This window comes from Strix uralensis, chromosome 23 (assembly GCF_047716275.1).
Source record: "Strix uralensis isolate ZFMK-TIS-50842 chromosome 23, bStrUra1, whole genome shotgun sequence".
NCBI lineage: Eukaryota > Metazoa > Chordata > Aves > Strigiformes > Strigidae > Strix > Strix uralensis.
This window is the reverse complement of record NC_133994.1, coordinates 5827657-5845577: the sequence shown is the minus strand read 5'-3', so window position 1 is coordinate 5845577 and position 17921 is coordinate 5827657. Positions and strand designations below refer to the sequence as shown.

Below are 17921 nucleotides of genomic sequence, written 5' to 3'. Positions count from 1 at the left end.
TGCCATGACCTAACTATTCTTTATTTGAATTTAAAAAACAGAAGGAGCTGCTGCTGAGGCCCTGTTCTATTGGCTTTGTAAAACGGTGTAACGGTCTCTTACTTTCTTCAGTAAATGATCCAAGATACGGGTCTTCTCTACCTGCCTCTTTGAAAGTGGACTTTTCTATGTTTGACCTGTGATAAAGAAATAGAAAAGATGCAGGAAACTGGTGCAGTTTTAGAAAGCAGAATGAAAGGTGACACAAAGATTAAGGGGATGGGGGAAGAGAATGTATCTAAAATAAACTGATGCAAGAATATGTGGAGCCTGTGAAGACAGGAAAAGATTAGAAAAGCAGCAAAGATGAGAAGGAGGAACAGATGTGCTTAGAATCACCTCCTCTTGCTCGTTGAATGCTTTCCTATTTAAATACAGTACATAAGCTCTGTGCCTAGGAACTTCTGTTTTTCTTCTTTCTAACACATTAAAACTGGGTGTTGTTTACAGTGCTGAGGGAGAAGTACTTTACCCAAGGCAGCACTAATCCTAGACCTGCATGCAAGTCTCAACCCTTTCTCTGAGCACTCTTCTGCTGGAAGGGCTGACTCAATGATTCAGTCCTTTGTGGCACTTGGAAAATAGATGCTTATTTTTGAAATTCATGGTTAAAAGTGCAGCTCTGTGGCAGAAGAAGCTGTTGGGGTATGATAGAGTTTGCAGTCTGAAGTGAGACTTAAGTGTTTGTTTATACCAAACACTGAAAGTGTTTAGGGAATTTTCCTGGTACCAGGAGCATCGCATGGTTGGGTGTATCCTTATTTCCTGTTTGAGTGACTATCATCAGCTAAATAATACTTAGTTATACACAGTTATACCTAGTGATGTCTGTAAACCAGAGTTTTCTATAGCTGTGTGTTCACTTGATTTGGTATCCTAAGTAATAAGCTACTGAGGTAGGCTGGTATGGTAGGAAATGACCTTTTTCTATAGCTGAGGAGTTCAAGGTTGCCTGGTTGACCTAAAATGTTTTCCTTACCACCATTTTGGTACTTGCGAGATCCAGCAGGAAAAAAAATGGCAGCTATGTGGAAACCAGCCACATAGCACTTGCAGAGCTGCACAACAATCTTTTCTTAAACAACAGATAAAAAGATGAATAAGTAAACCCTATTGCATTTCTTCTAACAAGGACCTTTGCCAGCAGCTGCATGCTTCAGACATACCATAATAAGACTGCATACAAACTTAGGAATTCAATTGTTAAATAAACTTATAGCTTTCAGTCTTAAGTGCTCTGCTGGTCAGTTTATGGTGATCAGTTTTCAGTATTAATGGACGCTGAAGAGCAGGTTGTTGGGTGTGTCTAAATATGAGAGTGGCAAATAATTCTTCAGCAATATCTTTTTGCCTAGTTTTGACAAATGTCTGGCATAACAGCATAACTATTTATAAGATTGTTATTTCCTCCCTGCCTCCTTCTAACCAAGTATCTGGGTTACAAGCTGTGGAATACCCTCCATTAATGTTAATAGTGCGATACTTTGTTTTATTTCACCCTGGGCTAATACCCTTTTTCCTGACGATTGACTTGTGCATGCTGACATTTGAATGGGATAGATGAGGCATTTCTGCTCAGGTGATTCTTGTCTCACTCTGAAGTAGCTCATTCCTGTAAATGGAACAGAAGTAAATTGGACTCTTAATAGCATATTTTGCAGTTTCTGACCTGAAATGACCTTGCAGATTGCAAGAGCTTTACTCTAATTGTTTCCAGTGAAGTGTGCATACTTCTCTTCTTAAATCTTTAATTTTGGGTTTTCTTACCCCATAATTCTTACCAAGGAATTTCAAAAAGAGTCTTCCCTCAAAACTTGGTAGTGCAAGTTGCTTTAGCACTACTGCCTTATGTAATCTGCTGGCAAAGGAGCAATGTACATTTGTACTTCTTAACCTTAGGAGAAATCTAGACTTTAATTTACTGAAACAACTCAAAGTTTATGTTTCATGATGTGTACTGTAAGCCTAGCCAAAACTGAGGGGTTAGGAGGGCAGATCAGGAAGCTGCAAGTTTTCCTTCAGGCATTATTTTCTCAAAATGTTATTTTTTTTCAGGCCATAGCATATTACAGACAGGCTTCTCTGGATTTGTGATCCTGTCTATTATGATAGTGACCTGGTCAGATACAGTTTGTAAGCTATGGACATTTGCTTGATTGTTGGAATTGCCTGACTGTCTTCAATGTGTATGCTCGATTGCAAATGAAACATGTCTCTCTCATTACTAGAATCTCACTCTGCATGAGCAGTAACAGGACATTCTCTGCTGCTTGAAGTTTTCTTTTTGTACAGATGACTTGTTGCTTTGCTAGAGTTGAGTTCTTGCACATCAAAGCACAATGTTAGCTTATATTATGGTCAGTCATGCTTTTGGCTGTATGTATGATATGAAGGTATGTGTAGCATTGGAAGGATGCAGTTATTTGTTCCTCAGTGTAGCAATTCAGTGGTCAGATTTCTGAGACATCAAGAATCTCTAGCCTCTTCATTTATTTGGTGCTACACATGTAGAGTATAAACTGATTTGAGAGGGATGTAAACATTTAAAAAGCTTTGAAAGAAAACAAAACTGTATTTTTTGCTTTCAGTGAAAGTTTATTTCCACGTTGTCTTCCTCTCTTGTGAAGTTGTATTTAACCCCTGTGGTCCTTACTGAAACCATCATCCCATTACAGATTGATGCGTTCCAGCACATGCAGCACTTCGTGCAGACGATGCAGCAGCAGGCGCAGCACGCTATTGCAACGGAGGACCAGCAGCACAAGCAGGAGCTCCACAAGCTCATGGCACGGTCAGCACCTGGTCCTTGCACACCCTGTAGCTATATAGTGACACAGATGTCTTTCCTGAGGTTGCAGGGTCCATGTAGATGATGCATTTCAGACAAGGCCCACGCTTTGATTAAAAGGAACAGGGGATTTCTCGCTTAACTGGTAGAGACCCTTTTGGTATTCCATTCCTATCATACAATTTTCAGTAAATGTTATTGTGACATATTAGCATAAACAAGCTTGTATTTGTCGCTGGCAGCTGGTTGTATTTTTTCCAGCACTGTGGCTCACTGGCAGAAGGCAGAGCTCTCAGCATGGCTATTTCTTTGGTTTTCAGGAGATCCAGTCAATAGGAAAGAAACACTTCCCACATGCCTGGCACATCCGTGCTTGGCAGCGTGTGCCTTTAATACAGCAGCAGTGCTTTGGGCAATAGGTGCCCAGCATGTGGTGGTATCTTAAAATATTGTTGCATTAAAAACAGAACTTGTAATCTCTGTTTTCCTCTATGGATATGGAGGTGCCAGATCTCTTGTTTCCAATTTAAAGAAGAAATTGCATAGTGTTTACTATTGAAGGTTTGCTTTTTTTAAAGGGAGATATGCACTTAATTTGCTTTTATGAGAATGGGAATTTGATAACACCATCTTATTTTTTTCAGAGTCACTACCATAGAACACAAATTAGTAATGAGTTGCGCACAATATTTTTCTTGCACGATGCTTTCTGGAGAACTCAAAATGTAGAGAGGACAGCTGTGTAACTGTGGTATTTAAAGCCTGATGAGGGAGCGAAGTATTAAGCTTTGCACAAACCTTCACAGCCCCACCCTGCTGCAGTAAAAATATGTTGTTTTTCCTTTCCTCTGGGAGGGGATGACTTAATGGGGTTCTGGCTTGGGGGAACGGCAGTTGCTCTGTGTTTCCACTGTTTGTCTGTCACAATGTTCTCTCCAGAAGGGTAGTTCGTATGGTGATAAGTATAGCTAGCCAGCACATATGCTGTGTGCATTTTATCAATACTGATGAAGTCTTTTGACGTTACTGTTAGCTAGTTCCTACATTTTTTTATAACTGATATAAATGAGGAACACAGTTTGACCCTCACCTTTCCCCCTAAAAGTTAAGCCATTAACTAGTTAGCTCCACACTTCTAAGCAGGATGTAGCTGTTTTGAACCTTACGTGTATGCTTCCAGTCTGCAGAAGAGGCTGACTGAGTGGGTTTGCTACATGAAAGGCCTTTCAGGCTTCAGATAAGAAGTCTGCCCCTTAATCCAGCAGGCTTCGTTTTCATTCTAGGTCTGAGTCAATAATCCCTTTGCTTAACCAGGTGTTTCCTGAAACTGGGTGAGTGGCAGCTGAACCTGCAAGGCATCAATGAGAGTACCATCCCCAAAGTCTTGCAATACTACAGTGCTGCAACAGAGCACGATCGCAACTGGTACAAGGTCAGTAAGGAAAAGGTTCTAGGCACCATTGCAGAGAGATCAGTAAATCTGACCACATCCCATGCTGCAGGAGAGGAAGGTGTTCATAGGAAGATCTCCTATAACTATCTGCCTTGTTACTGCATGTAGAACTAAAAAACCAGAGAAAGCAACCCAAGGCAACCATGAGATTCTTGTTTAGAATCTTTATCTGCCTGGTAAAACTAGGCCACAATTCAGTTTCTATTCTTGCTTTTGGGACTTTCTCTCCTGTCAGTTAACAGTAAAGGAGAAAGGATAATCTAAATGGAAAAAAATTTAACTTGTTCTCACTCAGCATACTTGCACTAGGAAAGTAGTCTTGTTGCTAATTCTCCAAAGAGCCTTTGCTTTCAGGGTTCTGAAATTTCAATTAATATTTGGTGCCAGATCTTCTCTGGTGCAGCCATCTCCTGTATTTCTTCCCGTTACACCTCTCCTAGTCCTAACACATTAATCTTCATTTTAAGGTTTGAAAAATAAAGGTGTATGTGAATGGAATGTGATTTAATTTTTGCTACAGAGCTCCTTTGCCTTAATATCCAACAGGGAGCTCCTGGCCAAGAACTCACCATGATGTTATTTAAGATAATAAGGCAGTTAAAACTACAAGGGATTAGAGGAAGCAAAGCATTGTGTTGTCTGCAGGGTATTACTTACAACTGTTGTCCACAGACTCAGAAAGGTTGGATTACTATCTCTAATAATTAGAAAGTACAGGTTGCAGAAGGGATTCATCTTCCTTCTGACGTTTGTTCTCTCTTGTTGGCAGGCCTGGCATGCCTGGGCAGTGATGAACTTTGAAGCAGTGCTTCACTACAAACATCAAAACCAGGCCAGAGACGAGAAGAAGAAACTACGTCATGCCAGTGGAGCCAGCATCACCAGCGCTAACACAGAGGGCAGCAATAGTGAGAGTGATGCCGAGAGCACAGAGAACAGTCCCATCCCATCTCCAGTGCAGAAGAAAGTCACTGAGGTACCTTCTTCTCTGTTGACATTGAGAGATTGGTACTTATTGCTTAGACGCAGGAAAATGTTACAGTGGGGAGCAAACTATTATGCATACCTGGCTTGTGGAAGCTGTCTGTGTGCATGTGTTTATATATATATGCTCATACCTTACAGCAAAAGTGAGGAAGTTCAGGTTAACTCAGTCTTAAGGGAAGAGGACTAAATGAATGCAAATGATCCTAAGTTAGCTGTGACCTAAAGCAAAGGCATGGATGGCTATCATAAGTGATACAATGTGCGTTGGCAAGTTCTGCTGCTTAAGCCCTTCATGAAAGACTGAGGAATCTTTTACTTACCAGTTATGGTAGGGTTGTAGTTTTTAGGCTGCTTTGCTGTCCATGGTTTTGCCGACAAACGGAAGTATAAAAACACTTCACAGTATGTTCCCTGCCAGGCTGAAAGGCCTATATGTAGTCAAGCAAAACATAAATTCCAGGAGCAACATGTCCTGTGAGGAGTATGAGCCAGAAGTCAACTATAATGTGGATTAGATCTATGCTTCCACATATTTCTCCCTCTTTTCCCCTTACTAAGTTTAGAATTCATGTGGATTGATGCACTTGTGTAGAACTAATGCAGCAATTTTCATTCCAAAAGGATTTATCCAAGACCCTCTTGATGTACACAGTCCCTGCTGTCCAGGGTTTCTTCCGATCCATATCTCTGTCCCGAGGAAACAACCTACAGGACACTCTAAGGTACATGATGAAGCACATAGTAAATGAAATCCAGCTGATAAGGGCACATAGTTTAAGATTAGGTAGAACCTGGTTTTGTTCTTTTTGTTATGGTTAAACTAAGTGAATGCTTCAGTCCAAGCTAATTTATGTTAGGTGAATTAGCCCTTATCCTACTCTCTCTAGGTTCTGGGAAGAAGAGTTGTAAATGGATCTGAAGGTATTTGACTGGAATGGGGTTTTTTGTTTCATTGCTAACAAATGTATTTATCTTTTTCAGAGTCCTTACTCTGTGGTTTGACTATGGTCACTGGCCTGATGTGAATGAGGCTTTGGTAGAAGGAGTCAAGGCAATTCAAATAGACACTTGGCTGCAGGTAAGGAACACAAAGGGCTAAGACAAATATCAGTTCTGAGGGGAGCTTGGGGATTTGTTATGTGATATCCATGATGATCCTTTGCTAAACAATCATCTGTAGGTGAGTGGTGAGAGCAGTGTGCAGTACAATTTGTAACTGATTTAACAAGCATCTTGAACGAGACATGAGAAACATTCTTGTATGCATTTCTGTATTTATCTCCAGGTTAGTGCATAAGAATGAGAGAGAATGAAAATTTTAAAATTGAAAATAACGTGGTGGTGATCAACTATGAAACACTATTGTGCTGCTCTGATGTAATTTAGACAGTCTATTTCAGGATTGCTTTATAGAATGACTCTTGTAAATAAATTAAAAAAGGCTTTACTTCTTATTTGAGTATTACATTTCAAGACACATCTTTGCACAGAACACTTGTGATCTCACTGAGCTGTTCTGCATTTCTAACACTGTTTGAAACTTTGTGTTATCCTCTGCCCATCTCAAAAATGAGCGGTGGGCCTCTCTGTCTCCTTTAGAGACTGTGAGGTCTGTCGTAGAGGGCAGAACAGCTTGTGAACTAAACACATGAGATGACAGGGATGTTTACTTTACTACTAGGTTATCCCTCAGCTCATTGCAAGAATTGATACCCCTCGACCATTAGTAGGACGTCTCATTCATCAGCTCCTCACAGATATTGGGCGGTACCATCCCCAGGTAAGCTTTGGATTAGAGGAGGAATTTCCATAGACTGATAGCCAATTAAGGCATTTCTTGGGTTCCATTTCACCTAATCGACATGCCTGCACTGGAAGTCACAAGTGAGGATAGTGAGGATGGGGGCTGTTTCTGCTGCTGCTTCTTTCACCTCAGCATTGTTCACCTAAAAATGGAAAGAAAAGGTGGATGAGCCATGCAACAGGGGAGGTTCTCTCCATCTCATAGAATACTGGGTAGTGCAAATCACCTTCTTAAATCTCATTAAGTGACTACTAAGAAGCTACCTCACAGACATTTTATCTGAATTTCTTCCTACAGTGTGCAAAATCACAAAATGCTAAAAACGGTTTTCTATTCTTTCAGTTTGACAAAGGCTCTCAAGATCATTCTGCTACTCGGTGAATTAGTCTTGTAAGCTTTTCAGATTGGAAGACTTTGAATACCAAATTCCTATCACGTCTTTCCAGAAGCAAGCTTGCTTTCTCTTGTCTAGCCCTAAGGCTGCTATTTATTAATGCTTTGCTAATCTTTCAATTTATGTAGCTCTTCTGTGTGGTTCTAAAATATTATTGGTTGTCCTTTGTAGGCTTTGATCTATCCTTTGACTGTGGCCTCTAAATCTACAACCACTGCTCGCCACAACGCTGCAAATAAAATCCTCAAAAACATGTGTGAGCACAGTAACACTTTGGTGCAGCAGGCAATGATGGTGAGTACTTAGTGCACCATAAAGTGTTTTGTGTTTTAGGAATGGATGTACCGCAGATATAATAACACAAAATGACTATTCATTGTTAATTTTGTTCAAGTACAATTATTTTGGTTGTTTTTCAATTGGTAGAAGTTACAGCATTAGTATAATTTCAAGAGAATGCTTTAATTTAAAAAGGACCCAAATGTTTAAACACTGAGTTCTTGTGTCTCCTTATGAATAAATTTAGAGCAGAAATAAATGAAGAATCATTGTTCCATAAAGAGATATTTTTGCTTAATGAAAAGTAGAAAAAAACTTACCAAGCGTAGCATGGTAGCTTAATTCAGTTGCTAAAAATTTTTATGAATAAATGAAAAGTAATGCTTTTAGGCCAAGCTACACAAATATGTAAAAAATGTCAAAGGCAACAAATAAGGTGACAAAAGCCCGATCTCAGCTTCTTGCAGAAAAAAGTGTAACAGAATTGTGGGAGTTCTTGTGGCTCCCTCTAGCTGCCAGCAACAAATATTTCATAATCATTAGAGAAGAAAATAGTTTTGCATTTGTAAGTTAGTATACAGTCATAGTGTTTTTCTTTGAGAGTTTAATCTTTTTTTCTGTCGTAAAACAGGTGAGTGAAGAGCTAATCCGTGTAGCCATCCTATGGCATGAGATGTGGCATGAAGGGTTAGAAGAAGCATCTCGTCTATATTTTGGAGAAAGGAATGTGAAGGGAATGTTTGAGGTGCTGGAACCACTCCATGCGATGATGGAACGTGGGCCTCAGACTCTAAAAGAGACATCCTTCAATCAGGTATCAGCAACCTTCTGCATGCCCTCAAAAACAAGCAGGACGGCCACGGGCCCAGATGTGTTACAAGGACCTTTGCAATCTAACACAAAGAGTAAATCTCTTGGGACTCATTACATTAGTTGCAGACTTTATTATTGATATTTATCTTTATACCTGTATTGCTTTTGGTGGCTAAAGTACTATAGGGATCATGGTAGTACAGATTGCCCAGGAGTCTTATATCGCCTGGGTGTCTGATAGGGTCTGGAAAACACACAACTGCTCTGCAGTTAATTTTTCTACCTCTAGTCTGCTTTGCTTCAAAGTAACCACTAGCACAGATGGTAGAGGTGACCTCTCTCATGCCAGCAAAAGGAATTAATTTGAGCTTGTGAGCCTACTGTTAAAGGGTGATCCTATCCATTCTGTTGCCTCCTATCATGAAGTCTGTTTGTGAGCAACATTATCTAATAAACTTGGTGCATGTCTTGGATCCAGGAATTTCTGGATCTTTAATTCTGATATACTATAAAAATGTGAGATCAAGTATTTGTAATGCAGTTTGAAAATAGGCTGTGATGCTCTTTGTAGGTATTACACTACCTGTTCCACTACAGTCTGTAGAAATGCTTTTCTTCTGTTGTTTTTCACTTCCTCCCTAGGCCTATGGCAGAGATCTAATGGAAGCTCAGGAATGGTGCAGGAAGTACATGAAATCAGGAAATGTCAAAGACCTAACTCAGGCTTGGGATCTGTATTACCATGTGTTCCGGCGTATCTCAAAGCAGCTGCCTCAGGTGGGGGGAGAGGTACAGTTCTGTTGTGGGTCTTGCAGTGCAAGTTGTCAATACCAGTCTTTGTTTCCTGTTTTCTGGTTATTCAAAACCATTCAAATTGAGTATTCCAGAAATACCTGCATATGATTGGCCGCAGGTTTGCTGCTTATTGCAGCACTTCCTGCAAGCATCTGAAGTGTTGACTGACTGAACTGTTCTAGGTCCCTCGACAGCATGAACTCTTCAGATGTTTCAGTGAGATTTAACTGAAATTCTGGGGGGTTGTATTTCTTTTGTTTTTGGTAGCTCACTTCTTTGGAACTACAGTACGTGTCACCAAAACTCTTAATGTGCCGGGACCTGGAATTGGCAGTGCCAGGAACATACGATCCCAACCAGCCCATCATACGCATTCAGTCCATTGCACCCTCCCTGCAGGTCATCACCTCCAAGCAGCGGCCCAGGAAGTTAACGTTAATGGGTAAGAGAGCAGTTTTCACTTAGCTAGTCAAGTATTTAAACAGCTGTTACTTTTTAGGTCAAACTGCATATTTACCAGGTAAAACCCTTCCAACATTTCCTTTCAGGTGAGGTATTTCTTAATGGTCTGGTCAGTCTGACTGCCTCAACATTCCAGTTCTTGGGTGCACATTTATTTGCTCTTGTCTGTTTGTTCAGCAAGAGTAAACTTTTGTATATTAATTTTTCGCAGGAAGCAATGGGCATGAGTTTGTATTCCTTCTGAAAGGTCATGAAGACCTTCGCCAAGATGAAAGAGTGATGCAGCTTTTTGGGTTGGTCAACACTCTGCTAGCAAATGATCCAACTTCTCTTCGTAAAAACCTCAGGTATGTGCTGTGGATAATCACTGAGTGTGCTTATGCACAGTGACACCCTACATAGGTGCAGTTTCCAAGTAATCCTTGGCACAGCCAGCTGGTTTGTGAGGAAATGGTGAATCTTGGAAGTCCCATCTCGTAAATAATTATGGTCTTTGAGGCAACACCTATTTCAAGATAGGCGTTGAGCATTGCCTTAAGAGCCTGAGAAGTGGGGATTTTGTCAAAGATTTTTTTATTATAGTCACTAAGTAGCTTGGTGAATAGTCACCGACTGCAATTCTGTACAGCGTCTTTCAAGAATGAACATTTCAAATGTCATGTGCAAATAATAGATCATTGTGGGTGACATAACATGTACCTTCTGAAAGCAGTCTTTCAGTGAAAACCACGTAAGCTTTGAGAACGTGTGTAGATCGTCTGGCAGCAATCTGTCCAAATGGATGGTTCAGGTCTGTTTGAAAAGAAGAAAAGCAGAGCAACTACTGAAGAGATGATTTGGATCAGAATCGTATTTAATAGTAGTTGTTTCAAGCATCTCGAAATGCATTAATTCACAACATGCAACAATTTGAGCTCTGATTCTCCATTGTTCCCTGTAGCATCCAGAGATATGCTGTTATTCCACTGTCTACAAATTCAGGCTTGATTGGCTGGGTCCCCCACTGTGACACACTGCATGCGCTCATCCGAGACTACAGAGAGAAGAAAAAGATCCTGCTCAACATTGAACATCGCATCATGCTGAGGGTAAAGGGCAAAAGCTGGCAGAGTTTTTGATACATTCTTTTAGGACTCCCGTGTCTCAATGAAAAATAATGGTGCACAGCTTGTTCTTCCTTTGCCCGTTTTCTGATTGTTATTGGTACCAGTAATAAATGCAAAAATATCAGATAAGAGTTATAAAATGCTACTAAGAGGTAAAATTGGCCATACGTTTATTTGTTTCTCCTTTCCTGTTTTAGCAGCGACCACAAGTTGTTACCATCTGGTGACTAAAATGTGTTTGGAATTTTGCATGACTATGATGTGCCTTATACAAGGTGCCATGCTGCTGGCATTTACAAACATTGTGTCTAAGCAACAGGGCCAAAATTAGACAGACTGGAGAAACTGAACACTAAAAGGAAAGCGTGTGCCAACCCAGAAGACTTATTTGGATAATGGTTCATGAAACATATTTACCTTCACAGTACTGTAAATATGGTTATGGACTACTTTGTGAATGCTAAATCATTTGCTATCCCATTTAAAATGAATTCTTCACTGTTGGGTGGTCATCTCACTGTGTTTGGGAACATAGTGGTCAGTCTACAAATAATTTCAATATAAACTTTATATGAAATTATTTGCTATTATTGTATTTCTCATAGTACAACTAGGGATTACTGGAGGTGGTTTTCTTGAAGTTGCTGAGTGTCACTTCTCAATTATAGATGGCTCCAGATTATGACCACCTGACTCTGATGCAGAAAGTAGAAGTATTTGAACATGCTGTCAATAACACAGCTGGTGATGACCTTGCCAAACTGCTGTGGTTGAAAAGTCCGAGCTCAGAGGTGAGTTCAGCAGACGTAATGGCTTATGTCTGACAACTGGCATAATGTGGAATTACCTTCCCTGCAGGCTGAGTGAGAGATGGTGTTTATTCATCATAAACTCCAGATGAATCCCTGCAGAATGTGTATCCACACATGTATCCCCTCACAAGGGGCCGTACAAGACTCAGATTACAGTGGCTGCCAGAGTGCAGACCAAAAGAGTCCAAAGCCCAAGACTGGAAACTGAAGCTCCATATACTTTGCGTGGGGAGAGAAAAGCAGGAGCCTCTTAATTCTCTTAATGGCTTAGACATCTGATTCAAGGCCACAGGATGTCTAAACCCCCTCAGGCTATGGAGTGTATTGAACTTAAGCATATCACTTTGTGCAAAGTGCAAGTAGTTAATGTATAAATTAAAATATGAGCTGAAACATGCAATGTGCCTGCCTGACTTTTTTCTATTTTGTCTCCACTTGTAGGTGTGGTTTGACAGAAGAACAAACTACACTCGTTCACTAGCGGTGATGTCAATGGTTGGGTACATTTTGGGCCTTGGGGACAGGTAAGTGGAATTGTAAAGGTTTCTTTTAAATAAAAGCACAGACTGTATAGGCCTATCAATTAGTTCTTTGGATCTGTTCTTACGATACCATCTTTCATTGTGGTTATTGCTGAGTTGTAACGATACCATCTTTCAGGACCTAATTGTGCTGCCGTTGTTTTCAGCACTGGAGGCATGAGATGTGGGGTTTGTATCTTGAGTACAAATAAGAGTTTCTTCTGTTTTGAGAGGAATACACACAGAATTACATCAAGGACCACAAATTCTAATGTTGTCCTTTCTTTCTGCTCTCTGAATGGGAAATCTTTCTCCATCCATTCTATGAAACAGAAACGTTGTTGACTTTTGCCCCAACCTGTGTGCTTGTGTGTGCTTTATGCATATGAGAGGGCAATTTTTTTTTTTTTGCAAAGTCTGTTAGGACTGTACATGTACATCCAGCTTTTTGGGGAGGAAAGAAGCACCATGATCAAGCACGAGTTTTTGTTCCCTGAAGTAGCAAAAAGAAATCCAGGAAGTATTTATTGGCAGAGGTCTTCTAATTCTCCCTCCAGATGGGTTCAGTAACACTAATTTTGCATACTATTTTGCCTGGTGGATATTTACTCTGTGAAGCAGGAACCTCTAGTGCTATGTATGTTCACGGCAGTTGTCAGACACACATGAAGTCCCCATAAATACTCCCTAAAGACTGCCCTAGATTTAAAACAATTGAAAGTTAATGTTGGTTTAACTACTACTTAACATGGTGCTTTTTCTGATCTGCAACGCAGACACGTTCTGGAGGGAAGTATGTACGATCCAAGTGGATTGGGCAAATAATGAAAGAAAATAAAATGAACAAATGTTTGATTTAGTATATGGCTTACTGTCAAAAGGGGACATCATAACTTCCAAAATACTTTTGAAGACAATATATCTTAGGTTTAAGGTCTTTAATGCAAAACCAGCTAAACCCTCAAATGTTTTCATAACAAAAGCTCATATTCCTGAACTTAAAGGTCTTTATAATGAAATTATAAACCTTTTGAAAATTGAATTAAATCAAAATTGGAACAACTCAGCATGAATAGCACAACTGTGGTTTTCCTAGTCTCTATTGATTCTCTTCTATCTGGTTGTAATCCAATTTGCATTACTTCACCTGTAGCATAATTCATTTCATTTTTCTGTACTGAAAAAATGAGAAAACATAAAACAAGTAGAAAAATTTATCCTAACTAAAAAATAAATGTTCATATCCAAGAAATGTACTGATGGTTCTGGTCTGATAGGTTGTTTATCTTCCAAGGTGAGAAGATCTCTAACTCCTGAGAGGTAATTACAAAACTAATGTGATAGATGCACTGTCAGGAAGCTATTCTGTTCATCCTGAGATTGAAGATCTCAGACAAGCAAGCTGTCACTGGCTGTTCTTGTTCATGAAGATAAATATCATTTCAGACTGGAGCTGCTGTGATTTACTTTGGGTTTTTATAATGGTCTGTCACCCTGTTTTTTCTCCTACTCCTTCATCAAAGACACCCCTCCAATCTGATGTTAGACAGACTGAGTGGAAAGATCCTGCATATCGACTTTGGGGACTGTTTTGAGGTAAATCTTTGTATTTGGACATTAAATTTTCTGTAATATTTCACATTTTCTGGTGGAACAGAAATGAATCTATAAGCCAGGACAAACTGACCTTGGAGTGTGATCCTGGGCAAGACCTTTGGCTCTCTTTTGGGCTTCACTTTACCTCCAGGCAAGATGAAAATAATAGATACTTTATCTCAGAGGCACGTCTTGGGGATTAGCAGACCACTGGAGCAAGCAGAGAAGTGCTAACATCACTTTTTCATAAAATGTCTGGAAGCAGTTTAAGCTGCTGATGGGCAGTCTGTGTTATTTGACATTACCAACTGGGCACATGCTTGAGTCTTCCTCTGGTATCAAGTTAATTATCTAGGAGGAACATAAAGCTAGGACTTTATTTCCTATTTGGAATACAACCTTCAAGATTTAGCAAAAAAAAACCCAGTAATTATTAACTCTTAAATAATAAGTTAGCTATTAATTTACTAATTCTCCATCATCATATATTTAGGTTGCAATGACAAGAGAAAAGTTCCCTGAGAAGATTCCATTTAGGTTAACAAGGATGCTGACAAACGCTATGGAGGTAAGCATCCCCTCTTTAATATGAAGGGGATTGTTCCTAGGGAAAACGGCATCCATTTCTCAGTTTTTCCTGTATTTTCTGTTGTGGCTAAACCTCTCCACTCCTTAAGAACCAGAAGTTAATATTTCAGCTGCATTTTCTGTAAGTTAAAATACCTCCTGTGATCTTTACAACACATAACAGTGGAAAGCAACTTTTTAATTGATGCAAAAAAAGCCCGAAGTTCTTCCAGTTTCTTGGGCCTTCCTTACTTTCCTCATTTCAAATAGCTGTTTGCATCAACCAGACACAGCCAACGGCGTGGTACTTCCCAAAGATCACCTTAATGGCAGAAGAGACCTTAGTTTGTAATGAACATCTATCTTGTTCTCTTAATGAACAAAGCGTAGTGAATTCCAGTTCAAAGCACAAGCCACTTCCTGCTCCCTGAATGTTAGGTTGGAGTTGCATTGTGAATGAGGCAGCATGGTGGATTCGCTTCTTTCTCTTCTGAAGGTGACAGGCCTCGATGGTAATTACAGAATCACCTGTCACACAGTGATGGAAGTCCTGCGCGAACATAAGGACAGTGTCATGGCTGTGCTTGAAGCCTTTGTGTATGATCCGTTATTGAACTGGCGGCTGATGGACAGTAAGTGATTCTGATGATAAAACAATGACAGCAAGAGGGTAATCAGTCTGATTTTGTACAAGAAATATAGGAACCTGAAATCTAATGTCTGTTTGAAGACAATCCGATGAAATTGTTGGTTTGCACATGCTATTTCTGTGCACACAGGGTTTTAGGGATTGTAATGTGAGATTATCACAGTGGCTAAAACCCTTTTGCCCTTAAAGACAGACACAGAACTAAGCTACAAGCAAAATTATTTGGGTTTTGTTTTTGTATTAATTGTCACCAGGAGATTGGAAGCTCTTTTCAGGGGACAAAATCTGGAGAAGGAGAAAGGCAGTCAAATCTATATTATTTGTGGGCAAATTTGCTATGAAACACTGAAACTCCAGTTCAGACTTCTCAACTCCTTATTTTCTTGCAGCAAATACAAAGGGCAATAAGCGCTCACGAACAAGAACAGACTCCTACTCAGCTAGTCAGTCAGTAGGTGAGTAGAAAAGATGGTGTATGTCACAAGAGTTTGGAGCATTTTTTTTAGCAGTGCACAAGACTGGGTAAATAGTTTTGGTCCTCAAAAGCAGACAGATAAACAGCTTATTATCATTAGCTTTAGGACTGAAAGTGGCAAGTTCAGTACTTCAGCTCAGAAAGCAGATGCTCCTTTACAGTTACATTAACACCCTTCTGGAGCAGATACAAACTGATATAAGCTGAAGTATAATTGATATGTGATATTTATTTACTTAGCTACCAAATATTAGTGTGCGAAACCTGGCAAGTAGTCACCTGACTGAATGTTGAGAGCTTTGCTTGAAATCTTAGCAGTTGTTTGTTACTGAACTGCAGAATAGGGACGGTATTTCATATGGAGAGCCCTACAAAGAAGCATACTTATTTGATTGTAATGTGAGGTTAATTGTATGTCATCTCAAAATATCTTTCAATTAACGCTTTTATACAAAATGTTCCTAAAAGTTGTATCAGGTCTCTCAGTATATTAACAGGGGAAGAATAGTGTTTGCTCCTGTGATATGCTTCTATGAGTAAGAGATGTGTGCTACACATGGTCACAGTCAAATACACTTTTCAAATGAGCTGATTAACAGTTGTGCTAATGTTTCCAGAAGAATATTATTTCATCTGCTTTTCAACTTCACATTTATGCTTTTATGTTTTCATGATTTTTTTCAATAGAGATGTTGGACAGTGTGGAATTGGGTGAGACAGCCCATAAGAAAACTGGGACCACAGTGCCTGAATCCATCCATTCCTTCAGTAAGTTTCATTGTTGTTTCTACACTGATGCAAAAATTTATTCTTCGATTAGAAAATTTCATCATGATGCAGATACAGTTACGTGAGATGGGACAAATACAGTTCCTTGACAGCATAAATGAGGAATATAATTACCCATGTTTTGAACTCCACACACACCCCCACCACCCCCCCAGAAAAAAAGGGTGACAGAAAATGTACTGGTATCTCGGTTGGTTTGCTCTCAAAATGGTATTGGTGGTGTTTGGGAAGGGCAGATGTAACAGCAGTACAAATGTTTTTATTGTTCAGATGAAGTCCTAATTCTCTTTCCTACTTCTTTCTTTTAGTAGGAGATGGTCTAGTGAAGCCAGAAGCTCTAAATAAGAAGGCAATTCAGATCATCAACAGGGTTCGAGATAAGCTCACTGGTGAGCATGTTTTTATGTTTATATAAGATAAACATAAAATCTGATGAGATGTATCAGCACTACTTTTAGTGTTCATATTTTCTGTTAATCCTTGAATTTAACATATTCTGATTAAGTGGATGAGGCCATTTTCCTGGTTTTGTCTAACACCTAAGTACTGGTGCCTGCATTTAGGTCTAAAGATTTGAAAAGTACAGAGGTGTTCGTAACTCAACAGACTTCATAGTGTGCATGTCTTAGCTTGTTAGTGGAAGTTGAATTTCTGCTGTCCTGGCTTTATTGTTAGCAGTATTTAGTTGCAAAATTTTATGCTCTTAAAGTTTATAAGAAACTACCACCCACGTGCCAAATAATGTGCTTGAAGGGATTAGGACCAGGATTCCAACTACTGGAAAGCTCTCTGTTGTTGGTTTATCCATTATTTGGAGAAGATAAAAGGAAGAAACCATAATAATAGGGGAAACAGAATTCTGTGCTCTGTATGTCTTAGAGGTTCTCCATGTTTGGAAAATTTTGTATTTTATCTACTGTAAGGGAAGGATAGTTAAAAGTCGCATCAATCCTTAACTTGTCACCCAGAAGCAAGTTATGCTGTATGATTTGTGACTTCCATTGATGGTTCTTTTTGTCCTTTAATTTCAAAGGTCGAGACTTCTCTCATGATGAAACTCTTGATGTACCCACACAAGTAGAGTTGCTCATTAAGCAAGCTACTTCTCATGAGAATCTGTGCCAGTGCTACATTGGATGGTGAGTTTGTCCTTCAGCTAACCTTGCAAAATTCTTCTCTGAATAATCTGAGCAGATAAGGAAAATGTCACTTGTGTAGTCAGTTATATGTAGGAGCCTTACCACATGTTGCATCTGCTCTGGTGAGTTTTGCAAGCTGATGACAGCAACCCCATAGAGAGTCCTCTAAGTAAGTCACTATAATAGTGACAGGGATTTTAGAACATTTAAACTGCAATCAGCCTCAACATTTTAAGCATTTGCAATATGGCATGTGGTGGTCGCTGATTTCAGCTACAGCGAAGAACCACATGTTCTAAAGTAAACAAAGACGACTTAGTGTCATTTTGAGAGTTAGCTAACTTTGGACTGTGCTTAAGGAAATAGATTATTTTACCATTTTTAAACATTAGTTAGCTGGACAGAAGCACGGGGATCACCTGTCAATTTTTCCTATACTAAAATGGTGCCTAG

General features: G+C 39.6%; 1 protein-coding gene across 6 annotated transcripts in view; it reads left to right on the top strand.

Annotated features, from left to right (window-relative positions):
- MTOR (mechanistic target of rapamycin kinase) overlaps positions 1-17921 on the top strand; it is a 66805-nt gene that overhangs the window by 47821 nt on the left and 1063 nt on the right. For 4 of the 6 annotated variants that reach the window (XM_074892547.1, XM_074892546.1, XM_074892545.1 and 1 more), the window contains 21 exons: positions 2715-2830; positions 4142-4259; positions 5050-5256; positions 5889-5989; positions 6249-6345; positions 6949-7047; positions 7637-7759; positions 8376-8558; positions 9200-9334; positions 9620-9794; positions 10026-10161; positions 10755-10902; positions 11589-11711; positions 12174-12256; positions 13777-13849; positions 14343-14417; positions 14913-15048; positions 15455-15520; positions 16228-16308; positions 16638-16718; positions 17363-17468. In XM_074892547.1, the coding sequence (XP_074748648.1) occupies positions 2715-2830; positions 4142-4259; positions 5050-5256; positions 5889-5989; positions 6249-6345; positions 6949-7047; positions 7637-7759; positions 8376-8558; positions 9200-9334; positions 9620-9794; positions 10026-10161; positions 10755-10902; positions 11589-11711; positions 12174-12256; positions 13777-13849; positions 14343-14417; positions 14913-15048; positions 15455-15520; positions 16228-16308; positions 16638-16718; positions 17363-17468 (2462 nt within the window). Of the gene's footprint in view, positions 1-2714; positions 2831-4141; positions 4260-5049; positions 5257-5888; positions 5990-6248; positions 6346-6948; positions 7048-7636; positions 7760-8375; positions 8559-9199; positions 9335-9619; positions 9795-10025; positions 10162-10754; positions 10903-11588; positions 11712-12173; positions 12257-13699; positions 13850-14342; positions 14418-14912; positions 15049-15454; positions 15521-16227; positions 16309-16637; positions 16719-17362; positions 17469-17921 lie in introns of those variants that run through there. The other 2 variants (XM_074892544.1, XM_074892548.1) reach the window with 2 other exon arrangements.